At 42.3% G+C, this 22,088-nt stretch overlaps 1 protein-coding gene across 5 annotated transcripts in view; it reads right to left on the bottom strand.

Annotated features, from left to right (window-relative positions):
* Nucleotides 1-6,195: 6,195 nt before the first annotated feature.
* The window catches only part of LOC139558736 (rho guanine nucleotide exchange factor 10-like protein), a 121,426-nt gene continuing 105,533 nt past the window's right edge, over nucleotides 6,196-22,088 (bottom strand). For all 5 annotated transcript variants that reach the window (XM_071374149.1, XM_071374122.1, XM_071374141.1 and 2 more), the window contains 6 exons: nucleotides 21,134-21,348; nucleotides 20,097-20,254; nucleotides 17,668-17,810; nucleotides 14,161-14,332; nucleotides 9,240-9,362; nucleotides 6,196-9,106 (listed from right to left, as the gene is read on the bottom strand). In XM_071374149.1, the coding sequence (XP_071230250.1) occupies nucleotides 8,562-9,106; nucleotides 9,240-9,362; nucleotides 14,161-14,332; nucleotides 17,668-17,810; nucleotides 20,097-20,254; nucleotides 21,134-21,348 (1,356 nt within the window). In that variant the 3' untranslated portion in view covers nucleotides 6,196-8,561. The remainder of the gene's footprint in view (nucleotides 9,107-9,239; nucleotides 9,363-14,160; nucleotides 14,333-17,667; nucleotides 17,811-20,096; nucleotides 20,255-21,133; nucleotides 21,349-22,088) is intronic.

Here is a 22,088-nt window from a genome sequence, read left to right on the forward strand (position 1 = left end):
ACAATGGCTTCTGGAAACCTCTGAGAATAGGCCTATGCTTATTCATATGAGCTTGAAGTATTACCAACATTTGCCATCACAATAACCTGAGCTAAGCCCATTGCTGTGCCTATTCCAAAAACATCTACTAAGAGCACTGGAGGCCCATAATAACACCCAATATGACTGTGTACTGTATGTGGGCCGTATCCTTGTATTCTCTCAATGCAAAACGTCAGCTCCAGCTTCCTTTCTCGAGGACGGTTAGTAAATAAAATATAATCACATCAAATTTATTTATATAGCCCTTCTTACATCAGCTGATAAAGTGCTGTACAGAAACCCAGCCTAAAACCCCAAACAGCAAGCAATGTAGGTGTAGAAGCACGGTGGCTAGGAAAAACTCCCTAGAAAGGCCAAAACCTAGGAAGAAACCTAGTAAACCTAGTAAAGTGTGCTGTTCTTCCTTTATCATGTGTGCTGCCGAGCTAGCGGATGTTATAAGCAATGCAAATACGCCCAGCTTTTAGGAGCCAATAGATAAAGCAAGAAGACCTCCAAACTGCATCGCTTCATCAGTTCCAGTTTAGCCTTGACCGAGCCATGAAAATTATACCTGAGACACAGGGAGAGTGACGCCGCCAGCTGCACAGGCGCAAAGCTGGGGCTCAAGATTGGCAAATCTCCCCTGGGGCAGGGGTTAATTGGCAGAAATATCTTTAGAATGGTTTACAAAGGGGATTCTGAAGTTCCCCTGGAAAATAAGGACACACATAATGCAGTACTGTTTGAGTTCTATTTGACAGCAAAAAGCTTGCACAGCATTTTGGGCTTTTTCTCAATGTGTCATTTTGCTTCCAGGGAAGGATGCGTTCTATTGCTGACCCACGTAAAAGGTGCAATTCAGCAGAGCTTTATCAGATCAGCATTTTGTTCCCAGCATTATGTTCCTATATTAGGATAGATTCTCTTCTGCCTAGGTTTGTGTTTGTAGAATTCTAACTCAATGCATTATGTTGCAGAGAGTAGGCTACAGGGAGTGAAACATTTGATCAGCTGATAGTTGATCAACATCTACTGCAAGATCCCTAGTGCCTTGCCGTAAGGCTGTGGTGTGTATGGCTGTTCTGAATGAGAAGTGTGTGGGAGTGTATGTTCCCTTGAAAAGAATAACACTCAAAGGGCAGATGTGGGGATCACTAATTCATTGATTCGTTAGCTGAGATACCTTTTGTGCATCTATCTACTTTATTGAAACAAGGGCAGTGTACTCTAGTCAGAATAAATTTTCATGATAATCCATTTACCAAAGATGGTGATGCTAAAACTGGTGGCATTCACACAGTGAAAACAAGTGGCACTCATATCAAACACTATTGCATGTATATCAGGAGACTTTAACAGAGCATATACAATTGATGTGTCCTTTCATTACTGTCAGTCACAGTGGCTTGATGGGAATGTTAAAAACCAGAGAGCCTCCTGGAAGAGAATACATATTAGACGGTAAGTACATTGATGTCTTATGCTAATGTGGGTAATGGACACAATAATTAAACCTCAAGTGCTTTTGAGCGCAGGACACTAGTATTTGAAAGGATATTCTACCCATGATCCAGTGTAAGTATAATTTTTTTTTGAGGAACACCTGTAGTGATCATATTCCCCCATCCTGGATTGACATGAAAACCATGTGAGAGACCACATTGTGAAAACGTCCTGGGGCCTCATTAATCAATCATGTGTTGGCACAAATCTGTGAGTAAACTCATGCGTGGGATCATATCCACACAAAGTGTGAGATTTATCAATATGAACGTTTGCTTGAGTGTGTGTACATTTACCCACAGACATGACCATGCGTACACACAGTGCCAAGTGGTGGAATAAGAGAACTGCTTGTCAAGCATGAAATTGGAGAAATATATTTGTATAATCGTGAGAGTAATAGTTATATAATTTTTCCATTGAATTGTATTTCCATTGTGAATTCATGCAACAATTTTTGACAGGCTATATACATAAAGTACAAATTGACCACATCAGTGCATTTGTTAGGATAATTATCTATGTAAAGTACAGTAATGTGTTAAATTAGAGGCACGTGTGAAAGTGAAACCATTGTTGAAATACTGTACTTTATATGGATTATTATCGTAACAAATTCACTGATATAATGGGAAATGGAATGAGAGATGAATGATCTGTTGGAAGATTTGGAACACTGTATTCGCAGAGAGCGCATTTTTAGAGACAGGTGGTAGTTTTTTGCAGAAAATATAGATTGGCTCATCAGATATCGTTTCCCATAACCAATCGTACAGGATCTTTGCGAAGATTTAAGGCCTACACTATACAGTGCATTCGGTAAGTATTCAAACCGCTTGACTTTTTCCAGATTTTGTTAAGTTACAGCCTTATTCTAAAATGGATTGAATTATTTGTTTGACATGAAATTGAACTCAGGTTCATCCTGTTTCCATTGATCATCCTTGAGATGTTTCTACAACTTGATTGGAGTCCACCTGTGGTAAATTCAATTGATTGGACATAATTTTGAAATGCACACACCTGTCTATATAAAGTCCCAAAGTTGACAGTGTATGTCAGAGCAAAAACCAAGCCATGAAGCTGAAGGAATTGTCTGAACACAGAGGCCTCCATCATTCTTAAATGGAAGAAGTTTGGAACCACCAAGATTGATGAGATTGATGAGGATTTTTTTTTTATTATTATAAAAATGTAGAATAAGTCTGTAACGTAACAAAATGTGGTAAAAGTACTGTGGGAAAAATACTATCATTGCATGAGTTTAATAACAATCTATACCTTATGTGTGATGGACTTCAAGACATACAGTGGGGCAAAAAGTATTTAGTCAGCCACCAATTGTGCAAGTTCTCCCACTTAAAAAGATGAGAGAGGCCTGTAATTTTCATCATAGGTACACTTCAACTATGACAGACAAAATGAGAGAAAAAAATCCAGAAAATCACATTGTAGGATTTTTAATGAATTCATTTGCAAATTATGGTGGAAAATAAGTATTTGGTCACCTACAAAGACCTCACAGACCTTCTTTAAGAGGCTCCTCTGTCCTCCACTCGTTACCTGTATTAATGGCACCTGTTTGAACTTGTTATCAGTATAAAAGACACCTGTCCACAACCTCAAACAGTCACACTCCAAACTCCACTATGGCCAAGACCAAAGAGCTGTCAAAGGACACCAGAAACAAAATTGTAGACCTGCACCAGGCTGGGAAGACTGAATCTGCAATAGGTAAGCAGCTTGGTTTGAAGAAATCAACTGTGGGAGCAATTATTAGGAAATGGAAGACATACAAGACCACTGATAATCTCCCTCGATCTGGGGCTCCACGCAAGATCTCACCCCGTGGGGTCAAAATGATCACAAGAACGGTGAGCAAAAATCCCAGAACCACACGGGGGGACCTAGTGAATGACCTGCAGAGAGCTGGGACCAAAGTAACAAAGCCTACCATCAGTAACACACTACGCCGCCAGGGACTCAAATCCTGCAGTGCCAGACGTGTCCCCCTGCTTAAGCCAGTACATGTCCAGGCCCATCTGAAGTTTGCTAGAGAGCATTTGGATGATCCAGAAGAAGATTGGGAGAATGTCATATGGTCAGATGAAACCAAAATATAACTTTTTGGTAAAAACTCAACTCGTCGTGTTTGGAGGACAAAGAATGCTGAGTTGCATCCAAAGAACACCATACCTACTGTGAAGCATGGGGGTGGAAACATCATGCTTTGGGGCTGTTTTTCTGCAAAGGGACCAGGACGACTGATCCGTGTAAAGGAAAGAATGAATGGGGCCATGTATCGTGAGATTTTGAGTGAAAACCTCCTTCCATCAGCAAGGGCATTGAAGATGAAACGTGGCTGGGTCTTTCAGCATGACAATGATCCCAAACACTCCGCCCGGGCAACGAAGGAGTGGCTTCGTAAGAAGCATTTCAAGGTCCTGGAGTGGCCTAGCCAGTCTCCAGATCTCAACCCCATAGAAAATCTTTGGAGGGAGTTGAAAGTCCGTGTTGCCCAGCAACAGCCCCAAAACATCACTGCTCTAGAGGAGATCTGCATGGAGGAATGGGCCAGAATACCAGAAACAGTGTGTGAAAACCTTGTGAAGACTTACAGAAAACGTGATTGCCAACAAAGGGTATATAACAAAGTATTGAGATAAACTTTTGTTATTGACCAAATACTTATTTTCCACCATAATTTGCAAATAAATTCATTAAAAATCCTACAATGTGATTTTCTGGATTTTTTTCTCTCATTTTGTTTGTCATAGTTGAAGTGTACCTATGATGAAGATTACAGGCCCCTCTCATCTTTTTAAGTGGGAGAACTTGCACAATTGGTGGCTGACTAAATACTTTTTTGCCCCACTGTATCTGAATTGTCACTCGAGCTCCAAAAGAGAGACCTCACAATATTAACATTACACAAGGCAGTCTTCAGGGAAGCGAGGGTGTTCAGTGCAATGGCAGAGCAGCTAGGCCAACACACACAACTCAGCCAGAGAAGGATTCAGGAGAACCCTTTCCAAGGCGTCAAAATGAATGGTGGAAGACCCAGCAACAGAATCCTTAATCAGAGGGATTTTTTCAGAGAGCTTAGCGAGGAACATGGAGGCTAGAATGTTCTTTCAAGGAGGACGGACGGTGGACAATACAAGATACAGCCAGTTCATTTACGCGCAATGGCCGGAGGACACAGAAGCACTGTATGGCACAACAGAGATATAATCTCTTTGCCAGCGGTTTGGCATTGACAGTCCACATACACCACAGGCCTACAGGCAGTACAGGGACACCAATGGTAAAATAAACATTCCAAATAGACTGAAAGAGCTGTTGGTGGCAGTCAGCACCAGCACCAGCACCATCCCCATCTTTGGGGGTAGCAGGTAGCCTAGTTGGTTACTACATGATTCCATATGTGTTATTTCATAGTTTTGATGTCTTCACTATTATTCTACAATGTAGAAAATAGTAAAAATAAAGAAAACCCCATGGATGAGTAGGTGTTATAAAACTTTGGACCGGTAGTGTATATTCAGAAATTGTGACGTTTGTTTTACTGCTACTATGATGTCTTGAAATGTATATGAAATTTGAGTCTTGTAAGCCCCACAGATGTGTATGTGTGCATATGCATATGGCAGGTGTTTTATATAGCTAACTTAGCTCATCAACCAGTATTTTCTTTTGCAATTTCTGCATGATGACACTTATTAAAGCCTTGAATCTCATAAGGACCTCACTGTCACCACTGGGCATCAGGCTAGCCACTTACCCAGAAGGGTTGCATCAATTTCCATTGGGCTAGTGCTAACTAGGCTGAGCTAGGCAGCTAATGCTAGCTAGTTAACGCGAGCTGATTATCATGTAGCAGACGCTATGCTAACATTAGCTAGCTAGCTAATGTCGCTACACCATAGTCATGACAAAATCATGTTTTGACATTGTAGCGGCTATTGATGTGTTTTGTTGTTGTGTCTTTTGTTTAGTGATATTGTGAATATCACCTTTGTGGCATTTAACTTGGATTTAACTACCGGTATGTATCTAATCCAGTTCCAGCATGAGAAAAAGAGTGATGTCCCAAATTACTGTGACATACTGGGAGAATTTGCGCACTGGATATGGAGCCTCAGAAATTAAAGCTCCTGTCGCAGATTAGGAGCCACTTCCTTTTTTTAATCATTTAATATATGTTATGTGATAAGAGGGCCAGAGGTAATTACAGATGCCTGTGATAATCTGAAGTACCCAAACGGGCCACTAGATGTCTTGTGATTACATACAATTCTGGTAGTTTACTGGTAAATTTAGAAAGTTTCCAGTAATATACACTCCCTTTGCAACCCTAGGTGTGGAGACATATGGGCAGACTGAGCACAGAGGGCCACACCAGGTCCAATTATCCAACATACTGGGCTGGACCATACTGCTATGGGCTGTACGAACAGAAATGTGAAGTCTGGTTCCAAATCGGATGAGCCACGGGATTGGATACAGTGGCCTCTAACAGACAGACTCTTATTAGGCTTCACAAAATGGGTCAAAATGTAGACATATTCTATGGCTTGTGGGTCATTGAACTGGTTCAGACTTGTAAATCTTCAAATCAACACACCAACCTTAATTTGTGTCCCACAAAAGATGATTAGAATCATGTTATCACTATGAAGTATTTATTTAACATTGACATATTACACATGAATTATGAAACACTTTTACAGTACAGTATGTAAGCATCTATTTATTAACGTACCAATAGGACATTGTAATTGACATGTAATGGAGTAAAGCAATGTTTTATATGTGCAATGTAACTTAACATTAATAATCTAATGTTAAAGACTTCTCACTCTATCAACGTACACAACTGAGTCACATAATTATTTAATCATAATCAAAAGTTAAACCAGCCGACTCATCACAAGCCTCCTCCTCTACCACAGGGGTGTCGAAGTCTATAGTATTATAAGTGCACATTATTTTCAGTTATGTGAATGAAAGTTGAATTATGGGAAGCTTCGAGAAGCTGCACAAATAGTTTTTATAAGAACAGACAGTATGGTCGGTATGAGTGTGAAGTTATAATGGACACTCTCCATTTAGGAGTTTGAATAGATCAAATAATAATGGGTGTGAATGGATGAGAAAGGATGAGAGAATGGAAACGCACTAAGATATAGGGTGCAATAACATCTGAACAAACACCCCAGCAGTGGGAAAGGCAAACCACTGAAACAATTGTTGTACATACAGGTAGTGTTTGTGGATGAATAATCTATACTACATAAAGGTTACTCAATCATACACTCATGTACCCTCTGGCTACATCCAAATAACCTTGACTTGTTGGTGACCTCCAGAAAAGTGTTGTGGAATAGTATTATCATAGAAACACTAAATAGGTCCTGTGGTTTTCTACAGTATGCTTTAAACAGCTTCTCTCATGTGTACGTTTGGATAGAAACACCTCAACGCTCTGTATTGAGTTGTGTTTTCTATTGAAAAGCTGCTGTCTGTCAATGCCGGGGAGATTAAGTAAAATAACAAAGAATGTTTCAAAACCTTAGAAAGCATGGCCTTCAACTGGGATGAAATAGAGTACTCAGATGTGGAGATGTAACTGGAATTATTAGCAGATTCTACAGAAGTCGTGACAAAATATGTAATCAACCATCACTTCCATCCAGCAGCACAGGCAATTTAAAAGAACACTTCAATGCCATGCATTCATAGCCAAACATCTCAATTAATTTGTAAATGAACACTTTTCAAAGATGTTGTCAAAGGTCTTTTCCATTGTGGAAGAATAGAAACAGGAACAGGGCAGGATAATACCATGTCTCTGTTAGCACACCAGACCACCGATGGCAATGGCTTCACAAAGGAAGTAAAGGAAAGGAGACAGAAATGCTACTAGATTTATCAAAGGTTTGTGTGTGTTAAATTGCCACACAACCCCATATGAAGCATTCTCCCTTCCGATTGCCTATACACAGCCACTAATGATGTCTTGGTGGCTGCAGTTGTTGTTGTATTTTGTAGTTAATTCAGTAGGCCTTTTGATGTGTAACAAAGGTTAAATAATTGTGAGCCTATGTGTTTGCTTTAACTAACTTAAAATTAACAATGTACAATACCTTCGTCATCGACAATAAAGATCTACAGTATGGTATCTGTTTTGCATTTTGCAGTAATTCGAGTAGGAACATTTAAAGTTAAAACCTCTAAACTGCGGTAGACCAGGACACATCTGAGACATTGCCTTCTATTCCCTCTCAGGAATCCTCCTTGTCAATGATACCTCAGTTAACCCATCTATTTATGCAGTATACTGTAAAACATCAGACGATTAAGGACCCACAGTCAGTGTCTAACACACTTTAATTTCCTAGAAGCACTATGACACACTATGACAGACATTTCACATATTTCACATTGCCAGGGAGTGAGCACGAGGCTTACTGAACTAACAGAACTAAATAAGTCCTTCGTAAACCAACAGTAGTTTCTCAGCTCTAAACTGATGGGTTCTCTCCCAAAGGATCAGATAAAAGATGTCCATCTCCAGCACTGCAGCATGGTAAATTCAACAAACAGTCGCTCTCAAAGGAATGTGGTCCATTGTTACAGAGGAATGCTGTCAACTGTGGGAGAGAAATGTGTGTGAGGTGAGCACAGTCAGTCTAATGACGCTTGATTTCGGGATATCCATTTTGGCAAGGTGGGGAGAGCACCAGTTTAAGCTGTCACAAGAAATGCCCTGGGCCTGTGGTTTAGGAAGAGAATACACACAAAGCCACCAATGGGATGGCAGTGCCCCATGCCTCACAGGCCACCAGCAGGTCTCCTCAGATGGAACATGCAGGAGTTCCTGAACCCACACAAGGAGCCATCAGCCTGGCCAGCACTAATACACTTCTCTCACATGGTTCAAGTTCCTGTCATTATGGAATGGAGAAGATTCGGGGCTGGGGTAAAGAGCTGTTTCTCCACTCTACACTGCCTGAATGTTGATGTCCAGGTCACACAGTTAGTGGCAGTTGCCATACCATCAGGGTTGTTTCTGAAGACTCCACACCCGTGCGCTCTGCTGTCCCTTCCCTCAGTCTTTGGAAGCCCCTGCCACCGGATATGACCGCGGCCGAGGTCACCCTGTCCCTACGCCCCCTGTCTCGCTCACAGGGGCGCCCCCGCACCCACATCTCGGGGTCGTCACTGAGCTCATAGATGGAGCCGTCCTCCAGTCTTTGTTCCAGAGATTCAAGAGAGGAGTCAGACGCCTCGTCGCCCCGTGCCGTCAGTGCTCGCCCCGGCAACCCCGACGTGGAGCGTAGCCTGTACTGTAGCAGCACACCCCGCCCCTTGCCCCGCCCCTCCCCCTGGGAGCAGCCTGCCTGCTGAAGAGACTCCTGGGAGGAGGAGTCACTGCGGTCCTCCCCTCCGCAGGCAGAGTCGGGTCCATCCCCCACAGAGTCCCTCTTCAGCAGCTCTGCGGACAGGGTGCTGGATGTGGCCACCAGGAAGTCCACCGGACCACAGTGGGCATTCAGAGAGGTCATCCCCTTTCCTGCAGGACAGAGACACAACCAGAAAAGCACAATGTTGACATACATATCCCCAGAAGCAATTAGTATTTCCATTTTGATAATGGATAATTTGTCATAGTGAAAACCTTAATATCCTCCTCCCCTCATCTGTACCTGTTATTTTGGGAATGCCCTCCAGTTTGGGCACGGGCAGGGTGATGATGACTCCCTGGGCAGTCCCCACCCACAGAAGCCCCTGGCAGATGAGCAGGCTGGTGACACGCATGCTCTTCTGGCCTACAACATAGGAATAGGGAAACATGAGAGTTTTGTTAAGTACTGTATTCATAGCATTATGGAAATGAAACAATAACTCATGTTACGGTTATTGTTGATAAAACCACATTATTTTTTCTGGCACCACATACAGTATGTTTACATCACGTCAGTTATTAGTATCATTCAACAGTACACAGTTATGCATGCTGTGTTGTGCTGTTGTGTTTGCATGCACTTTCTTTGTTTCAGTACAATAGGTGTTAGTTATCACTATACAGTTGAAGTCGGAAGTTTATTTACACTTAGGTTGGAATCATTAAAACTCGTTTTTCAACCACTCCAATAATATTTTGTTAAAGGCAATGCTACCAAATACTAATTGAGTGTATGTAAACTTCTGACCCACTGGGAATGTGATGAAAGAAATAAAAGCTGAAATAAATCATTCTCTCTACTATTATTCTGACATTTCACATTCTTAAAATAAAGTGGTGATCCTAACTGACCTAAGACAGGGAATTTTTACTAGTATTGTCAGGAATTGTGAAAAAGTTTAAATGTATTTGGCTAAGGTGTATGTAAACTTCCGACTTCAACTGTATATGTAAACGGTATAATTGTGAAATTACACACAAAATAGGAGCCAATACATGATGTTTATGGTTTTCTGGTCCCTGTCATTGGCTTATTGGCTCTTGTGGTCCTGATATGTAGAGTTTCACTTAATATCCACGGCAACCATCTAATTGAATTACAACATCAGTCGTGATCGCTACTGAGAGAATGCTAATTTACATATAGAGCTGCATTTACATGGTTGTTCTGTGTCACGCTCAGATTATGACGTGTGATTCGCATGAGTGCTTAGAGAGCGCCTTAATTGATTAATTTCATCATGCATGAACACAGCCCATGTTTGGAAGCAACGGCGGCACTGTGCAAGGAGGGAGTTGAGGCAGCATCGCTGAGGTGCATGTTAAGCTTCTGCAGAGAGCGAGGTATTTAGGAAAAAGATCTCAGAGGATCAGGACAGAGTTAAAGGCACAGTGAAGAATTCAATCTTGTACAGTTCATTCGCAATGTATTCAGACCCCTTGGCTTTTTCCACATTTTGTTACGTTACATCCTTATTCTAAAATTGACAACAAAAAAAAAATGAATCTTCATCAATCTACACACAATACGCCATAATGACAAAGTGAAAACAGGTTTTTAGAAATATTTGCACATTTATTACAAATAAAAAAACAGAAATACATTATTTACATAAGTATTCAAACAATTTGCTATGAGACTCAAAATTGAGCTCAGGTGCATCCTGTTTCCATTGATCATCCTTGAGATGTTTCTACAACTTGATTGGAGTCCACCTGTGGTAAATTCAATTGATTGAACATGATTTGGAAAGGCACACACCGGTCTATTTAAAGTCCCCAAAGTTGATAGTGCATGTCAGAGCAAAAACCAAGCCATGGCCTCATGGAAGGAATTGGGTACCAAAATATTTCTGCAGCAAAGAACACAGTGGCCGCTATCTTTCTTAAATGCAAGAAGTTTGGAACCAACAAGACTCCTCCTAGAGCTGGCTGCCCGGCCAAACAGAGCAATTGGTGGTCACTCTGACAGAGCTCCAAAGTTCATCTGTGGAAATGGGAGAACCTTCCAAAAGGACAACCATCTCTGCAGCACTCCACCAATCAGGCCTTTATGGTAGAGTGGCCAGATGGAAGCAACTCCTCAGTAAAAGGCACATGACAGCCCACTTGGAGTTTGCTAAAAGTCACCTAAAGGACTTTCAGACCATGAGAAACAAGATTCTCTGTTCTGTTGAAATCAATATTGAACTCTTTGGCCTGAATGCCAAGCGTCACGTCTAGAGGAAACCTGCACCATCCCTACGGTGATGCCTGGTGGTGGCAGGATCATGCTGTGAGGATGTTTTTCAGCAGCAGGGACTGGGAGAATAGTCAGAATTGAGGGAAAGATGAACGGAGCAAATTACAGAGAGATCCTTGATGAAAACCAGCTCCAGAGCGCTCAAGACCTCAGACGGGGGCCAAGGTTCATCTTCCAACAGGACAATGACATTAAGACAACAGCCAAGACAACACAGGAGTGGCTTTGGGACAAGTCTCTGAATGTTCTTGAGTGGCCCAGCCAGACCCCGGACTTGAACCCGATCGAACATCTCTGGAGAGACCTGAAAATAGGTGTGTAGCGACGCTCCCCATCCAACCTGACAGAGCTTGAGAGGATCTGTAGAGAAGAATTTGAGAAACTCCCCAAATACAGGTATGCCAAGCTTGTAACATCATACCCAAGAAGACTCTAGGCTGTAATCGCTGCCAAAGGTACTTCAACAAAGTACTGAGTAAAGGGTCTGAATACTTATGTATTTGTGATATTTCCGTTTAAAAAAATATATAAATTAGCCAAAATTTCTAAAAACCTGTTTTTGTTTTGTCATTATGGAGTATTGTGTGTAGATTGATGAGGGGGAAAAAACATTTGAATCCATTTTATGATAAGGCTGTAACGTAACAATGTGGAAAAAGTCAAAGGGTCTGAATACTTTCCGAATGCACTGTAAATGTCAGTTGACTGCTTAGATAGAGATTGTGTCTATTTCTAGTCTATGTCACAAAGAGCTACATCAGAGGGGCAGCGGTTGACATGACCACCCACTCCAGGGTTAAAGGAAAACTCCACCCAAAAAATGATATTTTGGTATTTGTTTCATTAGTCCATTGTTGAAATAGTCCCAAAATGTTTTGCATGTCAGCAATCAAGTCTTCAAAATACATAAATACAGCCGGTATGATACATTTTGTATCATATGATGCTGCATTTTGCATCATATGCAAAAAGATTGTTTTTGGGTGGAATGTTTCTTTAACATGAACTGTCAAGTTAAGTAAGAGCATGTAGGCGCCAGCCAGGCATCGTCTAGGAACAGCAATGAAAGAGGATAATGACAAAGACAGGAGATTAGGGAGGTATTTAAGCAATCCTCCACCTCCAATTTTTACAGTAATGCAGAGGTCTTCAGTGGGCTGATCTAAGGAGCTGTTTTCCGTGCTAAAACGAAGTCTGTAAAGATAACTATGTCGCTTTTGAAGGACCTTTTGAATTACTTTTTTTTTTCATAGAAAATGACTTAAATCCATTAGCAAAAGACACAGGTTTTTCTTCTCGGCTTTAGAAAATTCCCAGCTGTTTACTGCATCAGACAGAACCCCCCCCCCCCCCCCCCCGATGAGGAGCAGCACATTAAAGGGCGAGGATTTGGGGAGTAGATCATTAATTCTTGTCCTATCAAAATGAAGGGAGAGACAGATGGGAATGGAAGAGCATTGATCTGTAATAACTGTATCAGTATTCCATGTTTCATGTGTATCCAGAGGAACCGGGTGCTCCTTTACCCATGAGCACAGCAGAAGAGAAAGTAAGCAGGAGCCCTCAAACCACCCCTCATCCTAGCCCCCCTAACCCCCTTCGTGCCCTGTCTCCTAACATCCCCTGAGGCCAACCTGCCTCCCTCTCTCATTCTCAAACATCCTGCATATTTCATCAGGAAGTGCTGGAGTAGGGAGGAAATGACCTTTGGGTCACCGAACTATATAAAGTCTAGACATCTTGACCGATAGGCACTTGAAGAAGAAGACATTCCTAACAAAAATAAACATTGACCTGAGAAAGACAAGTTTGGGCTTTCTGAACCATGTCTCTTTTTGTTCTTTCCTTCTCCATCCAACTAATGAAAGAGGGCAACAACAGTGGACCTGTTGACAGTAACTCCCTGCGTCCGGCTGCTGAAGCTTGATTTGGTGCACTGTGAGTTCTGTCTGACTCTGATCCTCAGTCATTTTAACGTTCAGAATATCAAACTGAATAAATCCAGACAGAATTAGGAGAAAGGGAGCACAGGCTTGACTGAGTTGAGGCCCCAGGATTTTAGGCTGAAATGGCTCCCTGGGCCATAGGTACCTGGGCTGATATTGAATCAAATTGATAAATATGTGGAAGGACCACCCTGAAACAGGCTCATTTCTGTTTCAGCCAGTCCGACATGTTTACCCTGACTCCCCCATACTAACACTGGAAATACCTGGATTGGTTGATACATATTTCATTCATCATGAAGGAAGATGGAGAGTGAGGAGAATGTATACAGCATCTTAAAGGGGTTGCAGTGAGAGGTAAAATAAAAGGGAGACAGATAAGAGAGAAAGTGTGAGAGAGAGAAAAAAGAAAATAGAGATGCAGATAAAAACAAAACAAAACTGGCACGATACAAGTGTTGCCGGGATGTTGAAGGAAAGACGAGTGCTTCCATGGCAACTCGTGCAATGAAAACCTTTGTCTGGCAGCATTGTAACAGCTCATCAATGATTGTACTTTTATGAATTCCTGCCTCTCACCCTATGGCTCCATCGGGGCTTCGCAGGGTCTTTAGATGGCTACTTATTCAGGTCAGTCCCGGAGTGCAGGACCAAAGGAGCAGCTCCAGCAAGACAAGACCAGAGTATCATTCCAGCGAGGAGTGCAGCATCTGCGTGGCTTAATTGGTGCCATCTCATTGCTCTTGTACAATGAGGGCCCCCAAAAACGAACTCATGTATGCCATATGTTTTCCTCCTAACCCCACTAATACAGCAGGTCAGGCTCATGACAAAATAGATTGTGTGACAGAACCCTAGCAAAGACTTGTGGAGTTGACTCTACTGTATAAACCGAAAGAAAACGTTGACGCCCGGAATGAGGAGGTCAAGACGAATCCCTATAGCAAACTGAGTGTAGGAGTTTTGTACTGTACCTGGGTTGTGCAAAGATACTCGTGTGGAGATATTGATTTCCTGCAGATGCTCCAGTGTCTCAGTGTGGAACAGGCGAATAGAAGAGCCCTCACTAAAGGCCATCCAGACTCCTCCTCCAGCCCGCACCATATGGGCCACGCTCACCATGGGTTCTGGGTGCACCTCAAACCTCTGGAAGAGAGAAGGAGAGAAGCAGTGAATAACCATGGAAACTATAGTAGAGATGGGACTTAGGCATAGAGAATAGGCATAGAGATGCCAAGCAAATGCTTACACAGAACATGTAGTTAAATAAACAGTATAGCCCCATTTAGACCCAGTTTACATTGGTCTTTTAAATGAAATATACTGTAGATCTGAGTTTTTTATGAATCCGATCAATGTTACATGCAGACATCTTGGTCTAAATGCAACAAAACAGATGTGATATGCCTTGTCAGGATGAGATATGAAAAGATTTGAGCCAGGATTTTGTCTGGGATGGCTTTCTCTGCTGTCAGATATGATGATAATGGGAAAAACTACTGAGGTACTTGGGTCCAGTCCGGGGTGGGGGGGTTCTTACAGAAATCTGGAAATCTATAATATGTTCCTATGGATAACTGATTACCATATAAAGTGTGATGTTACTGTCTGTAATTGCTTCTTTACCATTGCTCTGCACATTGTTAAATGTATGTCTCTGTACGTAGACATCCAATCCATAATGAAGTTATAATATCCTAGATCTACAGTATGACTTCATTTAACAAATGCATAAACCACCCACCCACCCACCCATACGCACACACAAACATACGCACACTACATAAAGTATTGTGCATCCATGTCATAAGAACCCCTCTCCAGGAGTTCTAGTTCACTGTATCCATGGACAACACTGCTAATGTGCTTAGACATAATCATAAAAAGTGAATTACACATGAACACCATTAACAAATTACATTCGGATATTACTTGTTAACAAAAGACTAGTAGAATGCCTGAGCGTAGGTTTGAGTACCCCTCTTTAGAGCTCTATCACGAAACCCAAGTAGGCCAGATGACTGGAGATTAACAACCCGGCACCAACCCAGAAAAGGCTATAACGTGTCTCTCTTGAGATTGTAATGAACTGCACCAATGTTTCACAGACAGGGGCATATTTTCTACTGTGTCAGTATACATCTTCCTCCCACCCTCCACTTTCTCAAGACCACAGCAAAAGAGGAGGCGTTTCAGGCACACATTCTTAATGAGTAGCTGAGGAAGAGCAGCGCGCCTTATCATAGTTAGGCATGCTACCCCCCGAGGTCTGCACCATGACAGGGGCTGGCTCTGGCATCGTCTCCCCGCTCCTATCACTCTCGGTTCATGAGTCCGGGGATGAGAGATTAGTCAGGGAGAGGGCTGAGGAGGGGTGCTCCCCCCTGTGCACCGGAGGACGGGGATTACCACCTGTTTGTGTGCCCTTGCCAGAGGGACCTCCTTTGTTTGAGAGTGGGGAGAGAAGAGAACCCTTTGATGTGTTTTCTCTTTTAATTGACTCCGTGGCTGAAGGTGCCTGCTCTGCTCCGCCTAGGAAGAGAGGAAATCGCATCCCTTCCATTTTCAAGTGCAACCATTAAATTCTATAAAATATTTAAGTTCAAAGAGCCCTATTTCAAAGAATTGACTAACTAAATGCAAATAAAGTTAAAAAATATATCAAATTAAAAGAGCATTGAAAATGTCAGTAAACCATTAGAGAATCATGGGGGAGGGGTTTAAATCAGTGATTTTGGCATGAACAGACAAATTGTTAATTAACAGGCTAATTATTGGTTGACACCCTGTCATCATGACACCTTGTCTAGCATATGTTTCACTGGATAAGTCATTATCTGACTGCTTTCAATTTGATCTGTCCCCTGTATCCCAGTGAGGCCAAACGTAAAACAATGCCATAACTACAGTAATAATGCATTAACTGGTAGGGTAATTGAATAGAAGAGGTTAGTGGAAGTGAGATCTGTTTACAGGGCTGCATTACTGCCAGCCTTGACAAAATTGGATACTGCCTGGAGAGCCTATCAGAGCACATATTTGGTACTAAGGTCTCTTCTAAAATGGATGGTGTCAAATAACTGATGGCAACAACTGTTCACCCAATTGGCACACTGATATTATCGAGATGAGTTCTGCATTGCTTACAGCCATGAGAGTGGTAGCAGTGTGACAGAGGTAATATGCCCCTTCCACCCAGCACTTCTGTCACACAAACAGCAGCAGCAAGTCCTTCATCAGCAGAAGGGAGAATCACTGCAGGCTAAAGCCCCACCGCCTGAACAGCTCATTAGCCCTGCATTACACTGGGTGACAAGGTGTCTGTTCTTAGGAGGAGCAAATCCACAGCCACGGAGGTGAAGGAGGGGAGTGGGCATGGGCAGGACAGGGAGGAGAGGGAGGGGGAGTAAGCATCCTCCTCTCTTCTAGAGAGAAGTAGAGGGAGGGAGACATGTCATGCCATGCCCTGCATCCACACAGTCCTGCCTGGTTAGGCTCTGATGACAGGCCTCTTTTTTTAGGGCACATGGGTCATTCCCAGAGCTCTGTCATAATGCAGAGCACACACAAGGGTCCCTTCAAGCACACACACAGGAGGAGTGGGGGGAGGAGGAGAAGCGATGGATGCAGATCCACAGGGCTGCAGTATAGCCCTTCGTGTTAACTACCGGCTATATTAAGGATCATCAATTAAAGACAGAGCAGCGCTGACAATAAGGCTGATCTGACTTAGGTAAGCGGGCTAGACCGCTAAAGTAGAAGAGGGGTAAGTCTGAGCGATCACGACCCTGTCCTTCGCCCGCGTGATCGCTCAGACTTTCCCCTCTTCTACTTTAGCGGTCTAGCCCGCTTACCTAAGACAGATCAGTCTTATTGTCAGCGCTGCTCTTTCTTAAAGTTATGGCTCAGTCCTGGGGGCAAGGACTGCTTCCCTGATCCCGGTTCCGCATCACAGCCCCGGTGAAGTTAGCCCTCCAGGGTGTGCATTAGTAAGGAAGACAAGGCTAAGAGAGGTGCAACCAGCACCGACACAAGCACACATGCCTGTTCACCATGCAGAGGGGATACGCTGGGGCGAGCCAGACAGAACCTTGTCTCCTTTGCGTGGTCACTCAGCTGGCTAAGCTCTGATCTCCAGAGGATTGAACAGGGAGGAAAGTGTACAAGCATAAAGAGCCACTGCTGCCTGAAAACACATTCTGATGCCAACATCCCCACAAATACTTTAGGTCAAAGTATCAATGTAGAACTCAAGGAGTTTTGAGTTCCAATATAGTTTATAGTTCCAACATAAAGTGTGTTTAGGTGAAGGAAAGGACAGTGTATTGTCGAAACTATTCTGTGCATGAGCCTCTGCTCTTAAGCAGTTGTGAAAAGGATGCGAGATGGAGGTGAAGATGCTTTCCTGGAGCATTTTGAGAGGCTTGTATTTGTGTGCTGTTGTTCAAACTATAAAGCACTTGGTGCATCTCCTATTGTACCTGAGTGGAAAGGCTGGAGCCCTTGATGACGGTCACAGAGTTGGCACAGCTGGCCCACACAGAGTCCTCCAGTACCAGAAGAGTTCGAACAGGCTCTGGGCCCACACTCACAGTCCTGCAGGAGTCTGTCTCCCACAGCTCACCTGAGAAGACAATACAACAAATGCTCAGAATCAGAACCCTTTAACTCTTACTTTACTAAGAACAAAACAAAGCTTTGCTAAAACGGCTAACAAAATCATGACTTGTTATTGCCAGTTTATGATTATGTTTAAAATACGTGCGAAACTTTCCGTTTGACTGTGCAGTGTGGTGATTCAGCAGCTGTTGCCTTGAGCAAGGCAATTAAACTACATTGCTTCTACTTACACTCAAGCAACTTGCCCTGGTGTTCTCTAGACAAATATTCCAAAGTGAAAACACAAGAAAATACTTACACTTACTGTTTCACACACGTGCATGTGCAACTAAGCATGCACATGCGCAATGCACACACATGCACTCACACACACAGACATACACGCACACACACAAAAACCAGCGTGAATCACAATTTGATGAAAACAAAGTGTCTATGGATTATACTTTGAGACTAAACAATAAGGCATTCTTAACATCCAAATGCTAATAACTCTGCCATACAATTTAATCAGCTTCCTAACCTCTTTATCGCCACTTCATTTTTCCGCTCGTCGGTGTGAAAATTAAGCAGACATTTTTCCTTTGAGTTGTAAACACAGGGCACCCATTGCAGCTACCATGGCAGTGCATTATGAAGCATCTTACATAAGCTTTTCCTTTGCGGTGCTTTAATGAAGCAAAATTAGAGAAGGAAGTGCGCCCAGCCATTTAATTAACATTTTGAGTTGTTTATTTCATGCCTTTCAAATCAGAATAGCTTCACAATGCCTTCTGACTTCCTCAGGTTAATTGCTTGGCGTGTTCTAAATGTCATTCTTCCACATTTTTTTATTCACTTTCTTTTAAGTCCCCCTAGCCCCATGCACAAGCCTTGGCCATGTCACAGCTCTACCACACGCACCACCGCAAAACACTGGAAAATGGTCAAAAACGGTTTCAGACCATCAAAAGATTTTCTAAATAAGTTTCTGAAGCCCAGACCTTCAACTCTATGAACAGTATGAATTATATTTATATGACTAAAGAAATTGGGATTTTCCGCTAAGCAACAATGTGCTGGGCAGGCTATTCATATGCATTTTGATAGAAATCCCATGTGAAGACTTGATATTTTCCTACTCTTGCAGACATGGTTTCCAGGCAGCAGTGTGCCATCCAGGGGCATCAATCTTTAACAGCTGTGCAGAATGCACAAACATTGCCTGGCACCATCCACGCTCCACTTCAGAGCTTTTTCCCTGTCTTCTACCTCTTTATTATTTATTTATTTTACATAACATGAATAGTAATATTTAATCGGCACGCAGCACACTGGCGTAATTAATCATCCTTTCTGCTTGGCTGGAGGTGAGAGGACAGCAGAGTGCTGGGTGGATGCAGGCAGCCACACTGACACAGCCAGGTAAGACGCACCACACCGCAAACGGGAAGCCATTGTGCTACCGCAGGCTGTGATGATCTACTGGGAGAATGAGTGTTGAGATGGTGCTCCTAGCCCTATGATATGCCTGTCTGACCACAACATGAGCACACCAACCACTGTATGGTGACTTCAGGAGTCATTTCCTTACACTAACTGGTAGTGAAGATCACCAAGAATGGGCATGAAAAGAGGTATTTTAAGTATTTAAAATATTTTCCAAGGTTGCTTGTCTGAAATTAATTGGCTTTTTGCAAACGCATCCACTTGATGGATTCCCTGAAAATCCTATCACTCATAGCACGTCTCTGCATGTAGACTGAACGCATGACAGAAATTATATTTCTCACACACTCACTGAGGCATTCACTGCAAAAGAAAGAGACATGCATGGGAATTTGAAAGATGTACAAATTGAAACAAGGAAACAATAAGATTAATATTTGCACTACTAATTTGATTGATTAATTAAAAGCCTTTTTTACAGATACAAGCCCTGTTAATAATGTCTAATATCGAAATAACTATTCAATTTTAATGTCACATTTCATACAATACAATGCTTAAACATTGTTGCTACAGTAGGCTAATGAGTGAATGAAATGATTACCTGAATTAATACAAATTACTAGCTAAGAGCATTAGTGGCGTAACGTAATTATAAAATTATTCCATTCTCCTGCTTTAATTGTGCTGTGATTGCTTTCCTTGCTATAATGGTGATGGCTTGAAACATATACTTCTATGTAGCGAACATTAAATAAATTGCTATGTTAGTAATGTGATGATTCATCAATTCTGTCATTTTGGATTGAAATCTGATGACTATCTTCCTGACATACAGGGGGAGACCTTGGAAAGACCTTACCACTATTACTTCGTCCATACACCATCATGGTTCCATCTCTGAGCCCAGCGAACAGGAAGTTGATGGAGTGTTTGAGGCACAGGACAGGGCAGCGCTGAGGATTACGCAGGGTCAACAGGCACTGGGCTGCAGTGTCCACACTGCCATACACCAGGATTCTGGTGGCAAAAGGAGCAGGAACAATGTACACTGTACATGATAAATGAACATCATTTATGAAGACTGAGTACCTTGATGTAACTGGGCACTTTGGACCTTGTATTGACTGTGTGCAGCCCCTCGCTCTTTCTTGTGTTTAAGATTCCATCTGAACTTCACTGACTGTTATGCACATTTTTCCTAAATTTACAATGAACAAATGCACACCTTTGGAAAAAGATATTTCTTTCTCGAAAGAGAACGTTAACTAGTTGACAGTCGATTGTGTTCCACAAAAATAAATGCTGAAATTGTGCTTCTATTACACTTTGTATTTTCCCTCCTCTCAGGACACATAGAGTGAATGAGTCAACATAAACAAATAAACTGCACACTTTTCATTTTATTCTGGTGCCCAAATGATTAACAAACAAATTGCAGAGGAAAATAACTACAGTAAACTGGCAATATGAGATGCAAGAGGACTGTTTTCTCTTAGAAAGTAATGTAATCACCAGGATTGTAACAGTCTGAGATTCAACTATTCCTCCATTACATGCAGTAACATCTGAAAATATAAACAGTAGATGGGAAAATAAGAAATGGTTGAGCACCAGGATTCGAGGTGTATGAAATCAACTCTGATTTCTTCGTCCCATCTACTATTGACAGATTTTGTTAGTCTTGAGATTAACCTAACATACTATACTGCATGGTGATACAGAATATGACTCTGTGAAAACAAATAGACTTCGTAAGTAGGATAATAGTGGTGACCAACAATAATAAATACAATAATATTTCTGTATCATCATCCATCCATGCATCCATCCACATTACTTAAATGTAACTTACACTATTGTATTTGACAATTTCTCTAAAAGCTGTGTTGACCTCACCTTCCATCGTCCAGTCCCAGACAAATGGTGTTCCCCACCCCAGTAGGGCTCCTGAGGGCCACAGCCTCCATCTCCTCTGGGGGGCTGGGTTCAGGCACATACTCCAGACACCTCACTGGGGCCCCCACCTGGAGGCTCTTCACTGGGCGTGGCGTGGGCCTGTTCAGGGAGAAGATCTCCACCTGCCCCTGGGTAGCATCTCCTCCACTGGCCACCTGCAGAGAGAGAAGTGGGTATATAAGATTAGTAAAATACTCTTCCACTAGCCACCTGCAGAGACAGACATTTAAATACTCCTCCATTGGCCACCTACAGAGAGGGAAGTTAGGTCAGTAAGATACTCAATTACTAGCCACCTAGAGAGAGAGAGAGACACGTGAGCATCTATAGTCAATAAGATATATCTGGGTCAAGACATCTTCTCCACTAGCCACCTGCAGAGAAAGAGGTGTCCATTTAAAGGTCAGTAAAGACTGTAGGTCACAGCAATCAACGGCTAACATAGCACAGGTGGAGAGGGTGGATGGTCGTTTAGAAAATGTACTGTAGCGTTGGAGAGTTACTTGCTCATGCTTAAGTCTTTGTAGAATTTCTGAATAATTTTAGAAGACACAGAACACTCTCCTGTAATACGGCTTAGCTCTGATATCCGCACCTGTTAGCAAATCCAGGCAGTTTCAGCAAAGTGTAAAGTTAAAATCAAATATCCTTTCAAATCCTGTCTATATTCCTCCCTCACTTTTAAATATCCCTCAGATTCAGAAACCACAAACCGCAATGGGTTCACAATGTCATCTCTAGAACATCAAACAATTTCTAAAACAGAGATATTTTCATCAGCAGAGAACAGACAGATGAAAAAAAGACTTTGAAAGACTGTGCATCGCTTGACAATTGAGGGTTTGTATAAGATGATGATTGATCTAATGCTTGAGTCGGGGACTTAGCAATGACA

The sequence above is a fragment of the Salvelinus alpinus genome, chromosome 2 (assembly GCF_045679555.1).
Source record: "Salvelinus alpinus chromosome 2, SLU_Salpinus.1, whole genome shotgun sequence".
NCBI lineage: Eukaryota > Metazoa > Chordata > Actinopteri > Salmoniformes > Salmonidae > Salvelinus > Salvelinus alpinus.